This window comes from Bos indicus x Bos taurus, chromosome 19, assembly GCF_003369695.1.
Source record: "Bos indicus x Bos taurus breed Angus x Brahman F1 hybrid chromosome 19, Bos_hybrid_MaternalHap_v2.0, whole genome shotgun sequence".
Classification (NCBI taxonomy): Eukaryota; Metazoa; Chordata; class Mammalia; order Artiodactyla; family Bovidae; genus Bos; species Bos indicus x Bos taurus.
In genome coordinates this window covers 56,998,266-57,022,023 of record NC_040094.1, presented here as the reverse complement: position 1 = coordinate 57,022,023, position 23,758 = coordinate 56,998,266, and the positions used below count along the sequence as shown (strand labels likewise).

Genomic DNA, 23,758 nt, shown 5'->3' with positions numbered 1-23,758 from the left:
ATCGGGAGGTCGGCGTGCCAGGATCCTGGGGGTGTGGCCAGTGACTTCTCCTTGCAGCCTCTGCTCTCCCTGTGCCCATGGAAGCTGGAGAAACACGCAGGCAAAAATGCCACATGGGGGGAAGGTGGCAAGACTCCGGAACCAGGGGAGGCTGCAGGGCCCCTCCTGCCGAGCGCTGCCTCCCAGATGCCTGGTCGGCCGCGATGGAGGCTGTATCTGCCCCAGGCAGGTGCCGGGCTCAAGAATGCCACGCCACGGTCACCATGGCCATTAACTGTAGGCAGCACGCCCTATCCTAGCAGGTCCCCCTAAACTTCCAGAATAAGAGAGGTGAGGTCCCTACTGTCATCCATAACCTGCCTCCCGACCGCAACATCCTTTCCCCAACGGGCCAGACGGTCTGGGTTCAAATCTTCGCCACCACCCCCCACCCCCGACCAGCTACATGAATAGATGTTAGCGACTTGACCTTCCAAAGCCATGTTTCCTTCCCCTGTGAAATGGGGACAATCCTGGTACCCTCCTCCTGGGGTAAGCCTGTGAGGATAAACCAAGACGGCCTTGGCACGATGACCTGGCCCAGCACTGGGCATATCCTAAGAGCTCCACCGCTACGAAGCATCCTTATTTGCCCCTCTATCCGGGGGCCGAGCCAGAGCAACGTGGACCCGTTTTAAGGACTGCTCCTGCTGACAACAACACTGCCCACCTCCTGCCCTGCAGTTTACTTTCTCTCCACAGAACTTTCCAGGTAGAACTACAAACCCAGGAATGAGCGCAGGGGAGGCAGAGGCTCTCACGGCACCTGCCACCCTCCCCCAACACCGGTCCATCAGAGCCATAAAGAGCCCCGCGTTCTTTACACACCTCCATCGTCTCGGCCTGTGCAGCCTGTCCTGGTTGCCTGGAGGCAGAGCCCCAGCCACTCGGGAAACAGCGAGGAGAGGGGGATGCCAGCCCCCGCCACTCCACCATCTCCAGCTGGCAGGCCGGCAGGAGAAGCCCTCTCCCTGGTTGGTTTCCCTCCCTGGTGTCCAGGGACTTGTCTAACGGTTTGGTTTGGGTGGAAGACCCAGAGAGGAAATGCTTCCACAGAAAACAAAAGAAATGCAAGAATCTGTCTGTACACTGTACCCTTCTACCACCATCACGAAAGAATGGGGTTCAGAAAAATAGCGATAATAATAATGACAATAACGGTGAGCACAGAGGTAGCTAAAATGCACCAAGGGCTCATCCCCCCCGCAGGCATGTCTGAAGCCTTTTGACACAGATTAATCCATTTAATCGTCACAACAACCTCATGCCAAAGGGACCATTACGATCCCCTTTTCAAAGGTGAGGAAGTAGGTACCTTGCCTAAACCGGACCAGCTGAACAGTGGCAGGACCCGCCTGTCTGGCTCACCACACCCAGGCCTCCAGCTGCAGTGCTGATAAGGCTGCATCACCCACCACCTAACAATCTCAGGCCCCAAAGAGCCCCACCCTACACCCTTCCCTGTGAGCGGGTGTGGCCTAGGAGTTAGGAGCTGGGGTGGGGCCCGTCTGGGTTCCCTCCCAGAAGAACACAGGGAAGGCGGGAACATGTGGAGCCCCGCCTTTTCTGGGCCTAGCACCCGTGGCTGCAGGCTCCCCAGGAAGCCTTCAGTTCAGAAGACACAGCAACCTCAGCCTCGTGTGATCTTCCTTCAGCAGGCTCATCAGCACCGAGAACATCCTTCATCAGGGTAACTGACACTGAACCTCTTTTCTAAGATTCAGGCTCCTGGGTGCAGCTGCCAAGAAGTGGGGACCACGGGCAGCCCTGGGCACCTGCAAGCGGACAGAAGTTCACTCGTGTTTTCCTCCTCCAGGCCAGGAAGTACCTAATGCCGACTCCAAATAAGATGCTGTCCCCACCCTCAGGGGCTTCCAGGAGCACAGCCCCGCCACCAGTGGCTCCCCCGCAGCTGTCTCGTCAGGTCCCAAGCAGGCTCCAAGCCCCTGCGGCTCAACCAACCAGACCTCCTTGTGCACAACAGCAGCCTGACACACTCTGATCGGCCCTCTGGGGAAGACAGGCATGGAGAGGAGACAGCAACCACCCTCCCAGTGTAGGAGGGACTATACAAGGAGGTGCAGCAAAGTAGGTGGGGGCCATGGGAGAGGCGCCGTCAGGCCGTCCAAGCCCAGAGAACACCCGGCTGAGGCTGGCGACCAGACCTCTCCGCTCCCACTGCCGTGCCACCCTGGACCAGGCCGCCAGCCGCATCTACCTGCAGTCACTGCCGCAGTGTCCCCGCCAGTCTCGGTGCTGGTCTCCACACCTCTTCATGCCACAACCCCTGCTTATGGCCTCTGCTCCAACAGTGCCCACGATTGTGGTCTCGGTGCCTCACAAGGGTTTTTCACTCTACGCTTCGGATCTGCACACTTTACTGTCCAGACATCACATCTCAGAAACTACAGTCAAGCCGCCGGTGCAAGAATCTCATTAGCAGAGGCCACATAAAACTGTTTGCTCTGAAATCTGTTTTCCCGAACATTAATGTTTGAAAGCAATCTACAAGTAACCAACCTTCAGGACAAGATATTTGCTTGTGGGTAACAACAAATTCCACAGCCTAAAACACAGAGGACAAGGAGTTCCCTGGTGCCCTAGTGGTTAGGATTCTGGACTTTCGCTGCCATGGTCCAGATCCAGTTTCTGATTAATCCCCTGGGTTAGGTTCCTGAGATTCTGCAAGCCACGCGGTACAAACAACAACAAAATGATTATTTAAAAAATTACTGAAAACAAAATAATTCTGTACTTAGAAAATGTTTCTTCACTCTCCTCGGGAAGCAGCTGGCTGCTGTCCCCTAATTCTCACTCTTCCATCATCTTCACATCTCAACTTAATCATTGCTCCTCCTAGGGGAGTCCCCTGGGCCCCAGGCCATGCCAAGGGCACCAACAGCATTCTCTACCTCTTCCCATCATATCACTCCCTTCCTGGCGATCATTTCAGAAGAATTTTCTGACCTGGGCCAGCAATTAATAGAAAAAGTCAATTAAAGCAATGTTTGCGTACATGAGACATACATACTCTACACTCCTCATGAGATGGAAACACAGACACACACATCTTTTCTCTGAGTGTGGGTTTGCTGATCAGGTTTCCTGACTTGTCTATCTGCTAAATTTTCTTTCTTTGAGGCAGAATAAGGGGACTTCCATGGTGGTCCAGTGGTTAAGAATCCACCCTGCAATGCTGGGGACTCAGGGTCGATCCCTGGTCAGGGAACTAAGACCCCACATTGCCTCGGAGCAACTCCGCCCACGTGCCACAACTCCTGAGCCTGCGCACCACAACTAAAGCGTCCGTGCACTGCAGTGAAAGACCCCGCGTGACTCAACTGAGACCCGACGTGGTCTAATAAATAAATATTGTTTTAAATTAAAAAAATAGAAGTCAGCTTTCTAAAAAAAAGGCATCTGCAAAGAAACCTGATTGTGAAATCCTTCTGCATTTTTAGGAACTGTTTACAGCTGTCTTGTCCACATCTATTTTTGACAGAAATGCCATCTGAATGATTCTGAAGTGGTCAAGTAGTATTTACAGAAAGAAATACTTTCCCTCTCTGCTTGTTCTGAGGTCCGACAAAGCACTTCAGAGCTCAGATTGTGCAGCTGAGTGGAACAGCTGGGTCCAAACCTCAGAGCAGTAACTTCTTAGCTGTGTGACCTTGGGTAAGCTACTTAACCGCTCCGTGCCTGTTCCCCGGTTGTAAAACTGGGGTTTCGGCTATCACCACTGCTTCGTTTTCATGTAATGTTAAGTGCAATTATGTAATTATAATAACAACTACAGCTGCCACAAAACAGGTTGGGGAACAAATAGCTGACTCTTGATAAGCATCCAACTAAGCTGATGGAGCGGAAGCCCGAGGGTGTGCGTAGACCCCGGCAGGCCAAGGGCATTAGTCAGTGTGTTTTACGGAAGAAAATGCGAGGCAGCAGGTGAGCCGGGGTCAGTGAGGCCAGGAGAGGTAAGAAGGACTTCACAGAACCCACCCACCACCTCTTCCATCCCCGGCTGCACGTGAGAATCACCTGGCGAGCTTTACCAAGCACAGGGTTCTAACACACCCAGAGGAGGGGCCTGGGAACAGGCCTTCAGAAATGCTGCCACATGCCTCTAACAGGCCCCAGAATGGAACCCCCAGGAGGGCAGAGCCCGCCTCTCCTGCTCACAACTGGACACAAGGTGCCAGCGCAGTTCCTGCCCACCGTGGACACTCGACTCCTGTCTTTTAAGGAGGGATGGCGGCCACCAGGTTCCACGCACCAGGGCACAGGCCCCACTCCTGCTTCCCGGCTGCTCCATCACACCAGGGGTGGGAACCCACAAGAAACAGTTGAGGCAGGCCTGAGCGACAGAGATACCAAGGGAGAAGTCAGGCCTCCGCAGGAAGCCGGGGCCTCGCTGGTGATAAACACCCCCATGCTGGTTCCAGGAGGTGCCAGCGGGAGCTGTGGTTAATCATCTACCCGGTGCCATGGACAGCAAACAGCCATGGGTGGCGCCCCAGCCCTGGGGCCTCCTGAGCAGGTCCTTTCAGTGGACACAGGTGAGGGGGACAGGTGGCCTGGAGCAAGGGCCCTGGAGCCATTCTCTTCCCACCGACTCCAATTCTGATTTGTCTCAGCCAGGACACTTCAGCCCACACGCCCTGAGCAGCCCTCCAAAACAGCATCGCAAGAGGGCAGAACACAGCAGAGGGGGTAAGTGTGAAAGGCTGAAAGGGAATGTGGTTGCTCGGCAACAGGCCCTAGGCCACCTTTGTCTGCTCTGGTGACAGCAGGCAGGTCTGGTCAGGGCCAGCCATCAGGGCGACCCCTTTTCCTCCCAAAAGTTGCTTCTCTGAGTCGGGGCAGAGCTCTGGTCTCCTGGCAGTGTCTTCAGCTCGGTCCCTGCAAAGCGTGGCTCTGGAGGATTCCCCTGATCCACCCTCTCTTAGGACACAAGACCGAGAGCAGCAGACCCGGGTAATGGCGCCTTCCTTCTCCGCCTTTACTCCCTTCAATTGGCTACTGGCTCGCAGCCTGCCCGTCTCAGCTGTGTTTCAAGATGATTAGTTGGTCCTGCCTCTAAGGAAGCCGGCTGAGCTCCCAGCTTGAGTCCGTCCACTCCTTGGCTCCAGTGAGGACCTCTTAAAATGCTCCCCAGATGTTCGCAACTGAGGCAGAAAAACTGGGAAGGGTCTACATCAGTGCTTGTCACTTATTTTTTGGCCGTGTCACGTGGCGTGCAGGGATCAAACCTGTGCCCCCTGCACTGGGGTTAGGATTAGAGTCTTAACCACTGGGCCACCAGGGAAGCCCCTACAGCAGTGCTTTGCAGGTTCTGGCTGAGCAGGCCTCAGGGATGGGAGAGAAAGTCCCTGATCACAGCAGGGCTGTTTAGGAGAGGCCTGGGGAAGGCAGAGCGCACTGGACCACCCCCACCCCTGCCCTTGATGCCAGGCCCTGCTTTCACTTTTGCGGAGGAGGAAAGCCCATCCGTTGCCTCCTGGAGGCACCGAGCCCCAAGACCCAGTGTCCCTTCAGTGCCCACTAACTGCAGAGATTGCTGCTGTTCTGAGATGGCACCAGAGGATGGAGTTAGGGGAGTAGGCAGTAGCACATGGGGAGGGCTGTGGAGAAGCCCCGGCATTCAGGGCCTCTGTCCCCGCCTTTCCAGGTTCAAATGGACAGAATGCTATCGAAATACTCCTGGAAGGTGGAGTTCTGGGAGAATCCCTGGGACCAGGGGGGCCTGGCCGTGATCGTCCTGTTCTTCACCACGGTCCTGTCTCTCGTCTTGTTTGCTATTATCTTCGGTTTCCTCCCCATGAACAAAACGACCAACCAGAAGGAAGAGTCGTGACCTGACTTTCTGCCGGGCAAGGGGGCCATTCTCAAAACACTATGGACTCTTTCTTCAAAGCTCTTTAACAGTCTGGAATTAAACATTTTTCATATGATTATCTGATAAATGCCTGTCTTCCCCACTGGTTCAAGTACCAAAAAGCAGGGACTGGGTCTCTTTCTGTTCCCCATTGTACCCCTTTTCCGGTGTGCCTTGCCCAGAGTCAGTACCAGTCAGTGTTTGCTGATGGAACAAATGAATGAATAAAGAAATGAGCAAAGGAACGGATACACAGAGGGATGCCTGAACCGTCGGCTCTCTGAGCCTGGAGACCTTGGGAGACGACACAGCCCAGTACAACCTAGGCCTAAACCAAAGCAGTTCTTCCTATCTCAGGGTGGAGAGGCCTCTGGGCCAGAGGTACTTTCAACCTAATTACTATTCCTTTTTACACTCAAAGGTAAATTTGGCCATGTCATCAGTAATCAAATGCATTTCATGGTCACGCTCAGAGAAAGCAGCTACACACCGAGAAGAGAGGAAGCCGGCTGGATGCCCCACACTGGCCTTCATATGACCTGCATGTCTTTTCTCTGGTCCCAGAGATGCCCAGGTATCCCTTACAGAGCCCCCCAGCCCCCATGCACCCCGACCCTACAATGCAGCCTTTGTAGACATGTCCCCGCCTCTGCTGACGCCACCATGCTGGCCTGTCCCTTGCTGCCAGGTGCCCTCCCTTCGCAAACAGCTGCTTCGGTGTCAACCTCAAACCAGGCTATTCTTAGAAAAGGGGCAAATGTCTGGTGGAGAAGGGGCTTTGCCTTTGTGCTATGTACCATCTGTTCAATAAAGAAACATTCTTTCATTCAAAGAGCAATTTCAAATCTAGCCACACCAGCCATGCTGACTCCATCCCAGGGCCTGGAAGTCCTGGCATCAGACATCCTCACATGCAACAAGAGAGACAGAAGAGATAAGGTGGCTTACAGGGCAACAGGAGGCCCCCCAGTGCTCGGCCCCTGACACATTAAGAGGCCCCAGCTCCCTGGGCTGAAATAGAAGGCAGAGGCCCCTGGGAGGACCTGGCCTCTTGTGTGGTGAGCTGCTGCAGCCTAGAGGTGGCAGAGCTAAGCCTCCGGACAGCCTTACAGAGACTCAGACTCATCCCCAACAAGAACCCAGCCAGGGCGCTTTCCAGAACAGGGGACTCTGATACCCAGCAAGGACACAGAGCCCTTTCAGGACAAGCGCTTCACTCAAGAAGCCAAAGGAGGCCTAATTTAGCAGTTCATAGTATGAGTGCCTACAAAGGGCTCTGGTCACAGGGGCTGTGGGCAAGGGTCCTGACCACCTCTGCTGGGCATGGTCTCGCGAGGCCAAATGAGAGATGGCCGCTTGGAGAAGGGAACAGCTTCAACCCAGGGGCTACCAACTCATCAGTGAAGAGGAGGGGGTGAGAGTCAAAACATACAGCCCAAGTAAGAGCCTCTCTGGTCTCCAGAGGAAACCCTCAAACCTCTGCTGGACACGAGTACCATGCACTTAATCAGCTCCGTGCTTCCCGAATCTAGTCCGGCAAAAACCAAGGTGGCGTGTGTGTATGAAAACGTGCACGTCCCTGACAATCGGGAGATGGGGATTATCATCTGTCCTACTGTGAGCTTCATGACCATGACCTCTCTGGTCCACTCGATGTCTGAAGCCATAAGTTCTGCATCTATCTTACAGGTTGTCCAATGAGATCTAACCAATGAGAGCAGAGGAATCAAAGACCTTTCTTGAGCCAAGCGCTATACAAATGCCAGGGCTCCCAGCCTGTCTCGAATGCTCCCAGACGTCCCTCACACAGTGTGCCCACAGCTGCTCGTGCGCGGCGCCCACCCTGAGCAGCTATCAGGCTCTTTCATAGCCCCCTCCAGCAGCAGATGCGGATCAAACAGATACGTGGTTTCCAAAGTGGGCAGGCTGCTGTTACGTTAGAAATATGATATCTCTCCAAGCACAATACCGCCCCCCCCCTAAGAGATAAGCTGAGCCACATGTTTCTGTTTGGGTCTGGGAAGAGACTGACTACCCTACAAGTGAAGCCAGTGGTCCAGCTCCGTGGCATGTGACAACCACAACGCCAGTGGTGCAGAACTGGTCACATCTCTTGGAACTGAGTCATTCACGGGGCCAGCCACTCCAGAAGTGGGTAGAGTGGGATGGGTGGGTGACCACCCAAAATCCACAATGAATCCTCACAGGGCCAGAGTTTCTGAGGCCCTACATGGAAAAGTGCAGGGCCTCAGAAACTCCTTCCGAGGAGTACCACCTTCTATGCTCCCTGACAGGAAACATCCCACACGATGGCCCTCAGCAGGCAGGGGTCCCTTGCTGGCCCAGGAGCTGCCCTGCATGAGCTGGTTAACGCATGGTGACGGGGGAGGGAAAGGTCTCAACACTTGGCTCCACACACGAGATACGTCACTCACCCTGACTCTTCGCAGAAGGCCACCAGGGCATCAAAGGCCAAGACTGCAGCTTTATCAGATGCTTTGTTCCCTCTCTTTTCCTGGAGACAAGAAACAACTATTCAGCAAAAGTCTTACATAGTTGGACGACCACATAGCCCAACAAATGATGAGACAGAAAAACAGCAAAGGACACTAATTAAGACATTCATGAAACAGCCTCCTCCACACCTGACCATGCATCACCTGAGCAGCTTTTGGAAAATAGAAATTCCCCAAAGTACCAGCTCTAGTCAGGTCCCAGGTCACTTTTTTAAAGCAATTTCAGGTGACTCAGTTCCAGAAATAGGCTACCTAGCTTAAAGTGTACCTACATATACCTACGGAGAAGACAATGGCACCCCACTCCAGTACTCTTGCCTGGAAAATCCCATGGATGGAGGAGCCTGGTAGGCTGCAGTCCATGGGGTCACTAAGAGTCGGACACGACTAAGCGACTTCACTTTCACTTCTCACTTTCATGCATTGGAGAAGGAAATGGCAACCCACTCCAGTGTTCTTGCCTGGAGAATCCCAGGGATGGGAGAGCCTGGTGGGCTGCCGTCTATGGGGTCGCACCGAGTCGGACACGACTGAAGCGACTTCGCAGTAGCAGCAGCATGTATGTATGTATATACACTCTTTATCTTTTTTTGGCATGTGTGATCTTAATTCCTAGACAAAGGATCAAACCTCACCCCTTGCAGTGGAAGCACAGAGTCGTAACCACTGGACCAAAATCTTAACCATCGGACCATCAGGGAATTCCCTACCTGTATTTTAAAATTTAAATAGATATTGCTAGATTGCTTCCCTCCTCAAAAGACTGTAACACTGCATTTTTCTCCTGGCAAAGTGTAGACACTCCTTCCTACACGTGCCCACTAGCAACAGGGTTTGAGCTCTTTTCCACGTGTGTCAGATTTTATTTAATTTTTACTTCCTTGACTACGACCAGATTTGAACATCTTTGGATATATCATTTGATGAGTTTTTCTGGGAATTTTTGTTTCGTATCCTTTATTTTTTCTTGTCAGTTGGGAAAGCTCTCTATTTATTGCCCACTTTAACCTCTGGTTTACCTTTTACGTTAAATATTTTTCCAGGTCTATTATTTATCTATTGCCTCTCTTGATGGTATCTTCACCACACAGAATTTTTCCATAGGTTTAGGATTTATAGAAACTTAAGATTATTTATGTATCCAAATATTTGGTTTTTTGAAAAGATAGCTTTGTGGATTTTTACTTTACATTACAGAAGTATCTTCACTGGATCTCCAGCCCCAGGTGACACACAGGACTAACCTTAATCCTTTTGCTTTGGGCCACACAGTTTTTGGGATCTTAGTTCCTTGAGCAGGGATTGAACCTGGGGCCACAGCAGTGAAAGCACCAAGTCCTAACCAGTAGACCACCAAGGCAGGCTTGATCCTGACTACAGAAAATAACATGCACACAACAGACTGTACGAAGATACACTAAGTATAAAGAAAAAAGTCTAACCTTGTTACAAGCTATCTACCAACAACACCCCATGCGCCCCCTTGTACTTTCGAGCCTCAGGAGCACCCCTCCAGATTACAGAAGCTCCATCTGGGTTCAGAAATATGCTGTGTGAAATGGTGGAGCGGTGGGTTCGGACAGGAAGGGCTCCTACTGTCCAGGACTCACCTGGAGTTTTGCAACTTCCTTCCTGATCAGGAAGCTGACTTGGTCACGGTCGCTCCTGGAGTAGTAGAGGCGGCACCAGGAAGGCTTTCCATCTCTGCCCGCCCGGCCAGACTCCTGGTAGTACCCAGCCATAGACTTGGCAATATTCCAGTGGGCAACAAACCTAGGATCCAGGGGACAACCAGCATGAGATGTGGGGGGAAGGCTGAGGGGAGGAGAGACTCTGGGATGGCTGAGCAGGGCCCTTCACAGGTACCAGGAGCGGGGAGGCTGGCAGGGAGAGACGGGACCCCAGGGTAACAAGGCTAGGACACCTGCAGCCCGCCAGCAGGCCTCCCTGCCATGGAGCAGTCCATAGGAAAAGTGGCAGACTTAAATAAGATCAGGACACTTACGAGCTGGATAAGTCCTCTACAACATCTTTGAAGAGCAAAAAAGATAACATTTACTAAATACCTACTATGAGCCAGTGTACATGTTTGTCTTGTTTAATCATTACAGTCATCACCATGTGAGCTGGCCTCATTTTATAGGCAATAAACTTGGGATTCAGAAAAGTAAATTCATACTAGGAGATGGTAGAGCTAGGATTTGCGTCTAGGGGTGTCTGATTCCAAAGCTGGCCCCTAACAAGACACAGCTGACCCAAGGTTCAAGCCCTGATTCCAAAGTCCACGTTCTCTCAAGTGCAGTTCATGGTCTAATTCCTACGCTGATCAAGGCAGGGTCACTGTGAGGCTTAATGAGACCAAACGTGCAAAAGTGCTCTGTAAGTCACACAAGGCATTACTGTTGGTATTAATCCGAGCAAAGGACTTGGGGCTGTAGCCCAAAATATCTCCAGAAGGTCAAGAGTGGCTGGAGGTAAAAGACACCCCTACAGTGGCCAGTGTGGGGCTAGGAGGCTGGGACGCACCCATCTCTGCTGGACTGTCCAGTAAGCAGCAAGAAGGGGCGACAGTAACAGGATCTTTGCCTTTGCCTTCCCACAGGGAGTGGTTTTAAGATACTTCCTTCCACTCTCTCACAAGCTCCAGTTGCTAAGATGAGAGTGAGTAGGGCTGTGTTAAAGGGTGAGCCTGAGGGTGGGCTGTGCTTCTCTGCCACCAGGGGGCAGACCACACAAGGACTGTCAGCGTCTGGACTACGGACTTGGGACGCTGTCCTGGGGCCTCCATTCCCCGCTCCCTCCCCCCGGCCCCCGACCCTAGAAGGACACACAGTCCTGGTCCTCCAGGCAGAGCACCAGGTGGCCCGCCCCACCCTGAGCCAGGGCCCGAATGGTGGAGTCAGACAAGAACCAGAACTCACCTGACATTGGCTTTGTCCACTCCCATTCCAAAACTAATGGTCGCCACAATTACAGGGACCTTCTCCTCCATCCACTCGTTCTGCACCAGTGTTCTTTCAGGAGCCTTCAGCCCTAGAACAGAGAAGGTGAGGAAGGGAACTCACATCTCTCGTGGGTTTCCCCTGGGGCCTACCGGCACACACACTGTGAATCCATCACCCACCAGGTGTATGACCTTGGGTCAGGCACTTAAGCCACCGAGCCTGAGCCAGTCAACATAAAGACCCTGGCCTGTGCGTGGCAAAGGTTCTCTCATAAATGTGAGAGCCAGGATTCAAACCCAAGTCCAGGGATTTCCCTGGTGGTGCAGGGAAGATTCCGTGCTTCCAATGCAGGGGGCCTGAGTTTGATCCTGGTCAGGAACTAGATCCCCCATGCCACAACTAAGAGTTCGCATGCCACAAGGAAGTGCCACGGCTAACCCCCAGTGCAGCCAAATGAATATTACAAAAAGCAACCCCCAAACACCCATGTCTTCATTGGCCTCCAGAACCTGTGCTCTTGCCACAACACCAATTCCTGGACTAAAAAAACTCATCACCTGCTGCTGGGTGGGCACAGGGTGACGACAAGAATTCAGGAGGTCCTTTTACATCTCATTCATGTCTAGGCACCTTTTTGTGGATTTAAGTGAATCATTTTAGCTCTGCCTGGGTATCTGGAACTAGATGATGGACCATCTGATCAGCCAGGATTCTTAAGGAATAAGAGACTGGCCAAAAGGCTTCTCCGAGTGAGGAGAGCCACGGAGCCCAGGCGCCCCTTACCTGCGTGGTACGCCTTGGCGTTCACACCCCTGTAACTGAGCTCTGTGGCCAGCTGTTCACAGGCCTCTCTGGTTCTGCAGTAGATGATGCCACAGCCGGACAACTGAATTTGGAGACACAGGGAGAAAACAAGCATTGGGAAAACAAAACACTCAGCCCATCATGCTGTGGCCGCTTCAAAAGTGGCTCTTTCAGCCTCACAGTCTCCTCTGAGGCAGACCACCTAGCACAGCCCTGCCACTTTCTAACAAGGCGGGACCACACTGGCTCAGAACTCAACCTTTCCAACCTTTCTGCCTCCTCCCCTCAAGCCCTGGATAGGTCTGTAAAGGAGGAGGAGTCCAGGAACCCCAGTAGGTGAAACAATGCCAGGAAACCAAAACGCTTGTGTGCGAGTTTTAAGAAGCTACAGCTGGGGCTTCCACCGTAAGGAGCACAGGTTCACGCCCTACTCAGGGAACTAAGATCCTACATGCCATACAGTGCTGCTGCTGCTAAGTTGCTTCAGTCATGTCCGACTCTGGGCGACCCCATAGACGGCAGTCCACCAGGCTCCCCCATCCCTGGGATTCTCCAGGCAAGAACACTGGAGTGGGTTGCCATTTCCTTCTCCAATGCGTGAAAGTGAAGTCGCTCCGTCATGTCTGACTCTTCGCGACCCCATGGACTGCAGCCTACCAGGCTCCTCCGTCCATGGGATTTTCCAGGCAAGAGTACTGGAGTGGGCTGCCATCGCCTTCTCTGCCACACAGTGCAGCCCCTCAAAAAGAGAAGCTACAGCTAGTCCTGGCTAAGAAAGCTGGAAAAAACCAAAGTTTTTAGAAACGAGAATCTATCTCTATGCTGTGGCTAGCACCCCACTGGCCCTTCAACCCCTGACTTCGGTGCCCTCACCCCTTTATCAGCCTTCTGTCCAAGAGCCTTAAGGCAGAAGTCCCTCAGATTCCCATAAGGATCAGGAAGCAGTTCCTTGAATTGCACGTCATAGAAGAGGTTGGCCCGGAAGCAGGGAGTCTTGAAGGTAGCAACTGGCTGCTTCAGGTGCAGGGCAGCAAACACGTCCTCTCGGACCTGCGGGGTAGCCGTGGCGGTCAGAGCCACACACGGGGCGTCTGCCAGGCGGGAGCGCAGGGCTCCCAAACGCAAGTAGTCAGGGCGGAAGTCATGCCCCCACTGGGAAACACAGTGAGCTTCATCCACCACCAGGTAGGAGAGCAGGTGGCGGGACACCAGGGAGTTCAGGGTGGGCTGGAAGGAGGTGGAGGCTGCCATCTCCGGCGTGATGTACAGAAGCTTGGTCTGGGGCTTTTCCTGCTCCAGGTCGGAGAGCAGCTCCTTCCTCTCCTGCACTGACAGCTTTGAGTTCAGGGAACTCACTCGGACCTTCAGAGCCAGCAAGTGGTCCACCTGGTCCTGAAGGCACAAGAGGGAGAAGCCCAGACAGACAGTAAGTGGCCCTCAGGACTCAGAGGTAAATGTCGCAGCGACTCCCTGAGGGTAGTTCACAGGCATAAATTGTCCTCCTCCCACCCTCCAACGTGTCTTCTCTTTGCATAAAAGAGGTACAGAAGAGGAAGTCCTGGAAGTGTGGAGCTAGACAGACATGGCTTTAATCCCAGCTCAATTACCACATGCTCTTCAGCTGGTCCTTGAACTTTCAACTAACTCATTTTCTTTCTCTTTACTAAAAAAAGAGTAAAACTACCTAATAGGATTGTTGCAAGGATTAAATGAACTTTTATGCCTCAGAGGCAAGTTAACACCCTGAAGGCACTTAGTACAAAGCCTGAGACTAGGGCACACTCACGAAGCATGGTCACTGTTGTTCTCTGCCTTGCCTGCTCTCTTTCTCCTTTTCTTCATGGGGGATGGCTCTTACCCACACAGCCACACTTCCTCATTTCTGATTCTACCAGCCCAGCTGCAGGCTTTAAATATAGCCAGAAGTACAGTTAACAACATCCCAGCAAGTTTCTCATCTGTTTTTCTGTCTCACAGCTGTGTGCCCACCAGAAGCACGCAGAACATACCAGGGCTTCCCCCATATCAATTTACCGCTCTACCCATCTGCACCTTCTAGAACATCAACAGTGCACGTGTATACATATGAGAATGTATGTGTACATACACATACAGTTCCATGTTCCTCCAGAAAAAAAGTTACAAAGGAAGGTAAGAACCTCAGGCCATCAAAACAGAGAGGACTCAATCATTACCCACCAGAGTGATATGCACTAGTGGAGAGCCCCACATTTAGGCAATTCAGAAACCCAATACAGAGGGACAAAGACAAATCAAAGAAAAGCAAGAGACCAGCAAAAGAAGTAAAACTTCTAGCTACTAAAAAAAAAAAAGTCCCCTAAACTTTCTGGGCTGCCATCTTCATTCCCCTGAGCCTCACCTGAATCAAAGCAATGAGAGGAGAGACCACGATGGTGATGCCTTTAGCCAACAGAGCAGGGAGCTGATAGCAGAGGGACTTTCCTGCCCCAGTGGGCATGCACACAAAGACATCCTTATCACCTGCAAAAGACAAGGGGGCAACATCTCAGTGCTCCTGCCTTTTGTATATTCCCCTCATCCAGGCTGCTGATAATTAAAGGATAATGTAAGAAAAACCTCTAGCAGAGTGTCTGGCACATGGAAGGGTCTCAATATAATTGCAATTCCCTTCCCATCCTTTCTAGGAAAAGGGGAGCGATCCAGGGAGATTCAGCAATGCAAGCCAATCATTTCCAGAAGTGGTAACTACTACACGGGTAAGGAGTCAGAGTCTGCTGGGACATGGATGGCTGAACCGAATCAGGCAGAGCTGAATGAGGATTCAACGAAAGCGGAATTCTTCTGGATGGATGAGCTTCTCTGCGTAGACACGGATACAACATCACTTAGAGGGATTTTGTTTATAAATATTACCGTGTCACTGACATTACATTCCTGCTCCCCTCTTGACAACCTCCGTCTGTCAACACAGCTCCGGTTTATAATGTTATTACTCCTTCCCTACTTGGGACCCAAGCCACTCTATCTTCAGCAAAGAAATTACCTGGAAGATGACTGCCTTAAGACTATTCCTGCCAACCACACCCCCCCCCACACACACACACTGCTGTCTACACCAAACAAAAGAGAATGGAAATGTATAGTGTTTTCAAAGACAACCTTAGCCCTGACTGTGAATTGTCAGAATCAGAACAGTTGGGTGGTTCTGCCGATAAAACTGTAAGTTTAGGGTGACATGTCTATATCTCCAAAACCAAATATACCCAAGGGTGGGGAGGTAGGAAGGGTCAGAAGGAAAGTGCTCTGCAGGGAATTCCCTGGTGGTCCAGTGGCTAAGAGTCTGTGCTCCCGATACAGGGGGGCTGGGTTCGATCCCTGGTCAGGGAACTGGTTCCCATGTGCCACAACTAAGACTCTATGCAGCCAAATAAATAAAAATAAATATTTTTTTTTAAAAAAGGAAAGTGCTCTGCAGCAGCACAAATGTAAACACAGATAGTTTGGCAATGTTACCTTTCACTACAGCCATGATCGCCTTCTCCTGCAAAGGCGTCTTAAAAGAGTCAAACCCAAAGACCTTTTTCAACGTGCTCCGGACTCGACGCTCAGGGTCAAAAGGAGAGGAAGGGTGGGTACTCATCTTTACCAACAGTGGCCAAAGGTTAAGGCAAAGGTGATGATCATTGGTTGCAACTAGAAACCTCTGTTCTGCTTTTAAAAGACTGCTTACTTTTCTCTATGAGTATAAATTTGCTTTATTATACTCAAACAATGCACAATTTTCAAGTAATATAGATCCAGGTGAAGAGCCTGGAGCAATACATTCTTGAGTAATTAACATCTCTATTTTTATGCTCAGTGAAAATAAAATCTTCGAACTATTCCAGGCCACGGTACAGCGCAGAGCTAGAAATCAGATCACGAGAAGAAACATAAATGTCTTAGGAACAGTTTGGAGAAGATGAAATTTTTTTCCCTAAGATCCACCCTCTTCTCCATAAGCACTGCCACTGACAACCATTCTTCCCCCGGGACCTGACCTGACCCCTTCTTCCCACCACCCTCTCCCCCACCCCCCGGAGGACAGCCCTCCCCTTTTCCTCTACTCAGCCCCAGATCCGCTCTTTTCTCCCTTCCCCAGCCAAAGCCTCCCTCTCTTAACCCCAAGATATCAGAGCCGGCCGTGGGCTCCGAGAAGCGAAGGGCTCTTGTCGGGCCGCTGATGCCTGCTGGCTCGGGAACTACTCGAAGACCCCCATACGCCTCAGGTAACTGAAAAACCAAACTGCTGGAAAAGCAGTGTCAGGTAAATCCCACAGAAGCTTGTGTCCGTCGCGCAGTGATGACGTTCTGCAAGCGTTGGCATGAGGGGCGGAGCCAAGCGCTGAAAGAGCCGTTTTGATTGGTTCTCGGTCTGGAAGGGGCGCGGGGTCTCCTGGGATCCGGAAGAAGTCGCCTTTCTGCGCGGAAGTCGGCTCTTCGGAGTCATAGAAGTGAGCCACGCCGGGGCTGTGGAAATAAGATGGCGGGGAAGAAGAATGTTCTGTCGTCTCTGGCAGTTTACGATGAAGATTCAGAGGCCGAGTCTGATGGAGAGGCTGGAGTTGAAACGGCAGGCAGCGCGGCTGGTGAGGCCCGAGAAGGGAAGTGGAAAGGGAGAATCAGGTTACTGCTCCACTAGCCGGCGGGAGGGAAAGAGATGGTCCCAAGTATCGGGCCCCAGAGCCCTAAAGGGCACTCAGGGTCCTGGGCTAGACCGAGCGTTGTATGCTCTGTAGCACGAATGGACCGTCTCCTTCCGTTGATTGGATTATCCTTCCGTAATTTACTGAAAGTCTCCGTGCTGGGCAGAAGGATGGACAAAGGGGAGAGAGGATCCAAGGCTACTGAACCACTACCTGTTTTCTCCGGGCTTGTTTGTGGGGAAGAGCGAACCTTTTAATTAATAATATGCCCTAGACATATCCTGGAGCTTTGTACCTCCGGTCTCCACCGCGAGAGAGTCTTAATTCAGTAGATCTGGGGAAGGACCTGAGCATTTGTGATCCTTCCAAGGCTTCTTGGCGATTCCGTTAGTTTGTGAGTTGTTTAAAGCCCATCAGTGTTTTGTTACCGTACTCACGTTGAGAATAACAGTAGTAAGAAGTGGGAACAGATTTATATGGGAGTGAAGAGAGGCAGCAAGTTACCCAACATATTTGAGCCTTTGTTTCCTCATCGGGAAGTGATGGAGGGGCTTGGACTGTTAGCTTCTCAGTGCAAGTGGTCTTGGCCTGTCTGGAAGTTCTCTGCTGGTTTCCCAGTAATTTGCATTGTTTGGCGGGGGTGGAGGGGGTGGGGGGGGATTGTTGTTTTTGTTTTAAACATAGAAAAAGATTTTGTTTCTCAAGTAGATATGATTGGGAACCTCTCAAGGCACCCGTGTTTTAAGGTCCAGTTCCTAGGGGAGGACTCACAAAAATGATGATGACAGAGTCCTTGTCTTGTATGGGAAGACTAGTTCATTGGTGCCTATTATACAAAGTAGACATAGGCAGATCAAAAGAGGGGCTTAAACAACGCGATATAACGGTTCAGAGAAAAGTATGCTTCAGTTGGCATAGGTGGATTGGAAGCATTAAAAATGAAATTTAATATTACTTGGCTTTCTTTCCTGTTCTTTTAATGAATTCATACACTAAATTTTGTAGTCTTCCCCAAAACAGAATCTGGGCCAGTGGTCACTTACATGAGATTTAGGTTTTCCTTGTCTCTTAAGAGATAGTCCTGGCTACTCAGATTACTCAAATGTTTTTCTCCATTCTTTTCCCAATTCATCTTATTTTTCTCTTCTGTTTAAGACGAGAAAGGCGGATTGGTATCCAAAGCCTATGGAGATGATGACTTTTCTCGCCTTGCGGGTGATGAAGATGGTTATGAAGAGGAGGAGGATGAGAACAGCAAACCTTCGGTAGGTAAATCTATTCCCAAATCCACAGCTGCTCAAAGCATCATTTCGTTTGTCAGAAACTTTCTGACCTGTACCAACAGTGTTCCATTTCCCCCTCCCCCCCTTTTTTTGGTGTGTTTAGTATCAGTTGAGAAAATTGGATTGGATATCTGTAGTTCTCTTTGAAAATCTAATTTTTTCACCTGAACCATTTTGTATTAACCTTTGTATTGAAACTTGGGGGCAACAGTAGTGGACAGTTTTGTTTACCCCAGATATCAATAGGTGTTTTATGTTGGTTTTCCCTGTTTAGATAATTTATTCCATTTGAAACAGTGCATTCATCCCAACTGATGTATCGTTTATATCTGCAGTCAATTCTGTATTATTTGTAATCTTGGTTGGGGCTCATTCAGATCTTTCAGTTTATTAAAAAGACTGGGAAGTACCGTTATTTGTGATTCGGTATTTATTAAATCCTTTCTTGATGTTCTACTTGGCACTTTTTATCAGAGTGTTCTTGATCATCAAATCTTGCTTAAAGTTTAGTATGTGCTGACTAGCAAAGAAAAGAGAACTTGCATCTTAATTTAACCAGAAAGACTTTAGATACACTGTCACCTAAAATTTAAAAGTTTGGAGAACTTAAGTCTAGAGAAAAACAAGGATTCAGACTGGTGCTTAACACAGACATACAAACTTGTATCTCAATATAAAATCTGGTTGGTTAGCAACAGCTTTAATTAAAACATCTAATAAATTGGTGATGGACAGGGAAGCCTGGCATCTGCTGTCCATGGGGTCACAAAGAGCCGGACATGACTGAGCGACTGAACTGAATGTTCTGTATTATTTGTTTGAAAATGTTATGCATTGCTACATAAACGTTAGAGTTAAAATGCTTTACAAATTAAACAAAAATGCGTTTTGTATATCTGTTCTTTTGGAAGATATTTTTATCCCTTGAGGTATCCCCTCCCCCATTATTGCTAATAATTCAGAATTGACTAAAATTGTTTAGAAAAGCTTTGTAAGTTGTTTCATTTTCCTGACTGTTCTTAAGTGAGCACATACTGGCTTAACATCCAGTAACTATTTCCTTCAGCAAATTTGCATGATGTGTGTTTTTGAGATGTTCTGCATTTACTTTGCATAGAATTTTCACCATATTTAAGCTTTATTTCACATTTTGGTAAAATCCTCGAATCCAGTCCCAACATAGACATTCTAAAATGTGACTATATCTAGCTGAGCTACATCTCTGATTGTTTAGCCTGATGGGTTTCATTCGCAGCAGATTGTATTTAAAAGCTGTGGCTCTCTTGACACCTTGCAGAACAATTCAGTCTCAAAACCATCAGGCTAGTTGAAGTCTCTCGGGTGGTGGTTATATTCACATCTTGTGTGCTCTTTCATATGGGGAGGGGGGCATTTAGAGTGATTGAAAACAGCAGTTTCAAATGAAACTTTCCATTGGATGTGAAATTACAGCTCCTGTGCATTGGGGTGTACTCATGGTGGAACAGAACACAGGAGACAGCTGCCTGACAGGGTAGCTGATCTTTGAACTTCATTGGGTTTCAGTGAAATGGTGGACTAGCTTGTGTGAGGCTGGGGCACGCATTGGAAAATGTCATGCCCACATGATGCTCCGTGTCAGGCAGGCCATTTGGATAAGGAACAAGGCTGCCTAGAATGGGTTAGTTCTCCAAAAGCCTGTATGGAGCGGGGTCCCCTCAGCTGGGTCCCAGGACAGTCCTGCCTTTCCCAGATCACTTGCCCTGGTCATTTTATACCTGCCTTCCTACTGTTCATGCTGTTGTGCAGATGTTGCTGGGTTGACGTGCTCGGGTATAGCATTGGGGTGAAGGGTCATGGCACTCAGGGAGGTGAATGCTGTCACGGGAGCTCGAAGTCTGATGTCTTTGTGTACATGAAAGGCAAAGAAGGGAAAAAAGATTTCTGTACTATGAAATCATGTGTATTTCATTGGCAACTCCATGCCTGCTTTATCCTGTGGGGCCTGATCTTCTTTTCTCAAGTATATTGCAACCTTTCTCCGTTTTTGTGTGTGTAGTCTTTAATCTCAGGCATTTTCATTGATATAGACCATGGCCCTGCTGGAGTAAGGACTTTGAGCGGCTGATGTTCTGTTTTTCCTACCCAGAACATCTCTTTTTCCCCTCCTCTTTCTCTGGAGCCTGGGTCATGTGGTGGGGGAGGGATTCTTGGTGGGACGCGCCAGGCTGGGCACGTTTGCTCCGTACCCTAGTTGTGCATGTGAGAACCTGGCCCGCTCCTTTAAGCTTAATCCTCTAAATTCTTTGTCTTGTAGGAAGATGACGATTCAGAGACTGAAAAACCTGAGGCTGATGACCCAAAGGTATTTGGTGTTGGCTGTGGTGGGGTGGCTGGATATGAACAAGGCACTTTTGACGTCACGGCTCAGTTCATATGTCTGGTTCCAGATCTGTCCCACTAACATACGTGTAACCAGTGTAATTTGGGGGTGGGTGGCGTGGGGATCAACCCAGCTTTAAGAGAACTGGAGACCACCCTGGACTGTCTTGAGGCAGCTTAATTTGCAGCCCCCTACCTGTTCTCTAAATCCAGGTGGGCTTTGTGCCCCTGCAGGTGGGTTGGGTGTAGGAATGTTTTTAGAATCAGGAAACCACAAGGGCTGCCTCGTGCACTGTGGGTTCTCTTCAGTTGTCCAGACATGAAGAAGGGCCATAGAGGGCCAGACAGAATGAGACCTCCTCCAGCTACTGGGGATGTTGAGCCGAAGCCTTGTTTCTCCAAGCTAGTGCCCTCCCACTCTCCAGTAAACCATACAGAATGGTTTGTTTTGAGACAGCATGGTCATTTCTTATTTTTCATCCCAGTAGCAGCTAGGAGTAATTCACACATCTTCGACCCCATTGTGATAAAGGTTAAGACACATACACACAGCCCACCCCCATCCCCCATGTTAGGGAGCCCTTGGAAATCAACACAAAACCCAGCCTTCAGGGTGACCCAACGCAGTTCTCGTGGAGGGTGAGCATCGGAACCAGACTGAGCTCCACCAGCTCAGACGTCCTCTGGTCCCCAGTGGCCAGCAGAGGCCCCGGGGGTGGGGCAGAAAGACGGAGTCCTCTGGCATCGCCAAGGACTAGAAGCGGTCCCCAGCATGAGTTCTGCGTGTTCCCTGCCCTTCGTCCTGCCCCAGCTCCCTCCTCTGCCTAAGCTGGCGTCACACTGTCGTCCAGGTCTCAGTCTCCACCTCCAACCCCCCACCCCTCCCTCTTCTGGAACTTTTCTGTCACATTTAAGTTTTATTTCGGTCAATATTTAACAGTGCTTTTGCTTTTCAAACTGTTACTTTTGCATATTTCTGCCTTAAGTGTGTGATGTTTCTAGTCTTAGGATGTGTCACCGCAGATGTCATTTATTTTGTTAGCAAATGAGTTGATGTCCTAACTCTCTTTTCCACTAGATGGCCCTCCTCCCTACGTTGGCTTTTTAAGATCTGCTTTTAATTATAGCACTTTTCAAAAGTTTTTTTTTAATTGGAGAATAATTGTTTTACAGTGTTGTGTTACTTTATGCGGTACAACATTGTGAATCAGCTATAAGTATACATATATCCCCTCCCTCTTGAACCTCCCACCCACCCCCCAATTTGGTTTCTTTACACAGTCAAAAGCAAGAATCCCAAAGAACTTCTGTTCATTTCGGTTTTATCTTTTGAGGTTTTAAATATATTTTTTTAATTTTAAAATAACATACCTATTACATACTAACATAAATAACATTTTTATGAGAAATTATCACCAAAAAAAAGAACAAAACATGGTATTATTTTACAAGTCTCCTTAATGTCTAATGTCTAGTTGAATAGACAGCTATTAATAGGTTCTTATAGCTGCTCCTGTGTTCGGTCTGTTGCATTATGGTGTTTTGGTTGAAGAATTTGAGGAAACTCTGGCTTGCGACAGGCAGGTCATTGGAAAAGAGTATTCTGGTAGCCCTACAAGTCCTTGTGGGTGTCCTCTGACGCGTCATCAAAACGCAGCAGACGGTAGCTTCCTAAAGGTTGGTTGCGACCGGAATGTGAATCCTTATCAATGAACTGTTCGTTCTCCGCTTCGTTAAAATCCTTGGGTCTCTCCCACTGTCAATGCCTCTTTTTCTCCTACTTGGTATCACATCATCAGACACTGGTGATTTGGACGGTGTCGGCTCACTGCATTATGTGGGCCCCCTAAGTGTTGACACATTTTGTTCTACGGTGTCCAAAAAAAATGCTTATTTGTTAACAACATTACTGATCTCATCAGACGAATCAATAAATATCAGAAAGCGGTCGTGCTCACAGTGGGAAGTAGGTATTTTCTCAGATTCTCGTCTTTGCTAGAGAATTTGAATCTTATCGCCAGTAAATAACCATGAGTGACAGATTTAGTCTTTAAGAAAATGCCTGCCAACTTCGTAAGTCTGAATAACTAGTTTGTCAGTTACTTTTTCAAGCAAAAATGATGCTCCATGAAGAAAGCAGCTTGTTCAGCTTGTAACCCAGTCACACAAAATGTTAAAAAAAAAAAAAAGAACTCAGACAAGTCAAAGATCAAGGTTAATCATTTTTAATGCTTCACCAGGGATGTTCCTAAGTGAAATTGACTTTTTTTTTTTAAACTGAGATTTAACTACTGCTAAATCTGTGCCGCTTCAGTTTATTCTAAAGGGCCAACGAGTTACATTGTTACTTCTGTAAATGTAATAGTGAAAGTGAAGTTGCTCAGTCATGTCAGACTCTTTGTGACCCCATGGACTGTAGCCTACCAGGCGCCTCCATCCAAGGGATTTTCCAGGCAAGAATACTGGAGTGGGTTGCCATTTCCTTCTCCAGGAGATCTTCCTGACCCAGGGATTGAACCCGGGTCTCCTGCATTGTAGGCAGACACTTTACCATCTGAGCCACCAGGGAAGTCCTGTAACAGTGAAAAGGGCAAATATATATCTCACTCAGTATTATACAAAGGAGTTTTGACCCTGTAGACCCCCAGGGGTCCACAGATCAACTTTGAGAACCACTGTTTTTCAAAACCAAAAATCTTGGGTGGGTAATGTTAGTTAACTGATAGCTGCTTTCATTGCCCTCTGCATGTCCATTGGCTGCTAGCCTCATGGGGGTCTTGAGCCATGTTGAGGGCAGCAGAGCATCCCAAGGATGATAAACCTGCATCATCAAATCTGCCTCGTCTGTTTCATGAGGATTAACGAAATGTAACAGACACTTAGCTTTCAGTCGTTAGTTGTGACGACCAGCGCCCCCTTGGCTCGCTTCCCAGGCCGGCCACACGTGTCACTGGGCTTGTTTTGGGATTTTGGAAGCCGCATTTTAAACTGGAGTGTGCTCTGAGGAGAGCAGAGGTGAGGGGACTTAAAATGACGTCAAGTGGAGAAAGTTAAGGAGCTGGGAGAGGAAAGACCAGGGCATCGCTGGAAGTTCTGTCTGTTTGAGGGCAGGGAGGTGGCAGCCCCATGTGGAACTCAAGGAATGCAGAGAGCTGCAGGGAAGATGTTTGCCTTCACATAATGAAGTCAAGTGGGCCTTAGGAAGCATCACGGCGAACAAAGCTAGTGGAGGTGATAGAATTCCAGGTGGGCTATTTCAGATCCTAAA

At 49.5% G+C, this 23,758-nt stretch overlaps 3 protein-coding genes across 6 annotated transcripts in view; 2 read left to right on the top strand and 1 right to left on the bottom strand.

Annotated features, from left to right (window-relative positions):
• The window catches only part of RECQL5 (RecQ like helicase 5), a 29,932-nt gene extending 13,415 nt beyond the window's left edge, over positions 1–16,517 (bottom strand). For 2 of the 3 annotated variants that reach the window (XM_027518710.1, XM_027518711.1), the window contains exons 1-8: positions 16,334–16,515; positions 15,675–15,812; positions 14,560–14,681; positions 13,053–13,571; positions 12,159–12,261; positions 11,352–11,463; positions 10,041–10,203; positions 8,350–8,429 (exon numbers count right to left, since the gene is read on the bottom strand). In XM_027518710.1, coding sequence (XP_027374511.1) covers positions 8,350–8,429; positions 10,041–10,203; positions 11,352–11,463; positions 12,159–12,261; positions 13,053–13,571; positions 14,560–14,681; positions 15,675–15,801 — 1,226 coding nt within the window. In that variant the 5' untranslated portion in view covers positions 15,802–15,812; positions 16,334–16,515. Of the gene's footprint in view, positions 1–65; positions 1,815–8,349; positions 8,430–10,040; positions 10,204–11,351; positions 11,464–12,158; positions 12,262–13,052; positions 13,572–14,559; positions 14,682–15,674; positions 15,813–16,333 lie in introns of those variants that run through there. The other variant, XM_027518712.1, reaches the window with a different exon arrangement.
• On the top strand, positions 3,266–6,746 carry SMIM6 (small integral membrane protein 6). The gene is made up of 4 exons (XM_027518716.1): positions 3,266–4,595; positions 4,674–4,749; positions 4,986–5,013; positions 5,708–6,746. Exons 1-4 carry the CDS (start codon positions 4,541–4,543, stop codon positions 5,891–5,893), a joined length of 345 nt encoding a protein of 114 aa, XP_027374517.1. The 5' UTR covers positions 3,266–4,540; the 3' UTR covers positions 5,894–6,746.
• Positions 16,518–16,626: 109 nt separating the features above from the next.
• Positions 16,627–23,758, top strand: part of SAP30BP (SAP30 binding protein) — a 33,896-nt gene continuing 26,764 nt past the window's right edge. The window contains exons 1-3 of one of the 2 annotated variants that reach the window (XM_027518713.1): positions 16,628–16,789; positions 18,002–18,111; positions 20,426–20,473. In XM_027518713.1, coding sequence (XP_027374514.1) covers positions 16,684–16,789; positions 18,002–18,111; positions 20,426–20,473 — 264 coding nt within the window. In that variant the 5' untranslated portion in view covers positions 16,628–16,683. Of the gene's footprint in view, positions 16,790–18,001; positions 18,112–20,425; positions 20,474–23,758 lie in introns of both variants that reach the window. The other variant, XM_027518714.1, reaches the window with a different exon arrangement.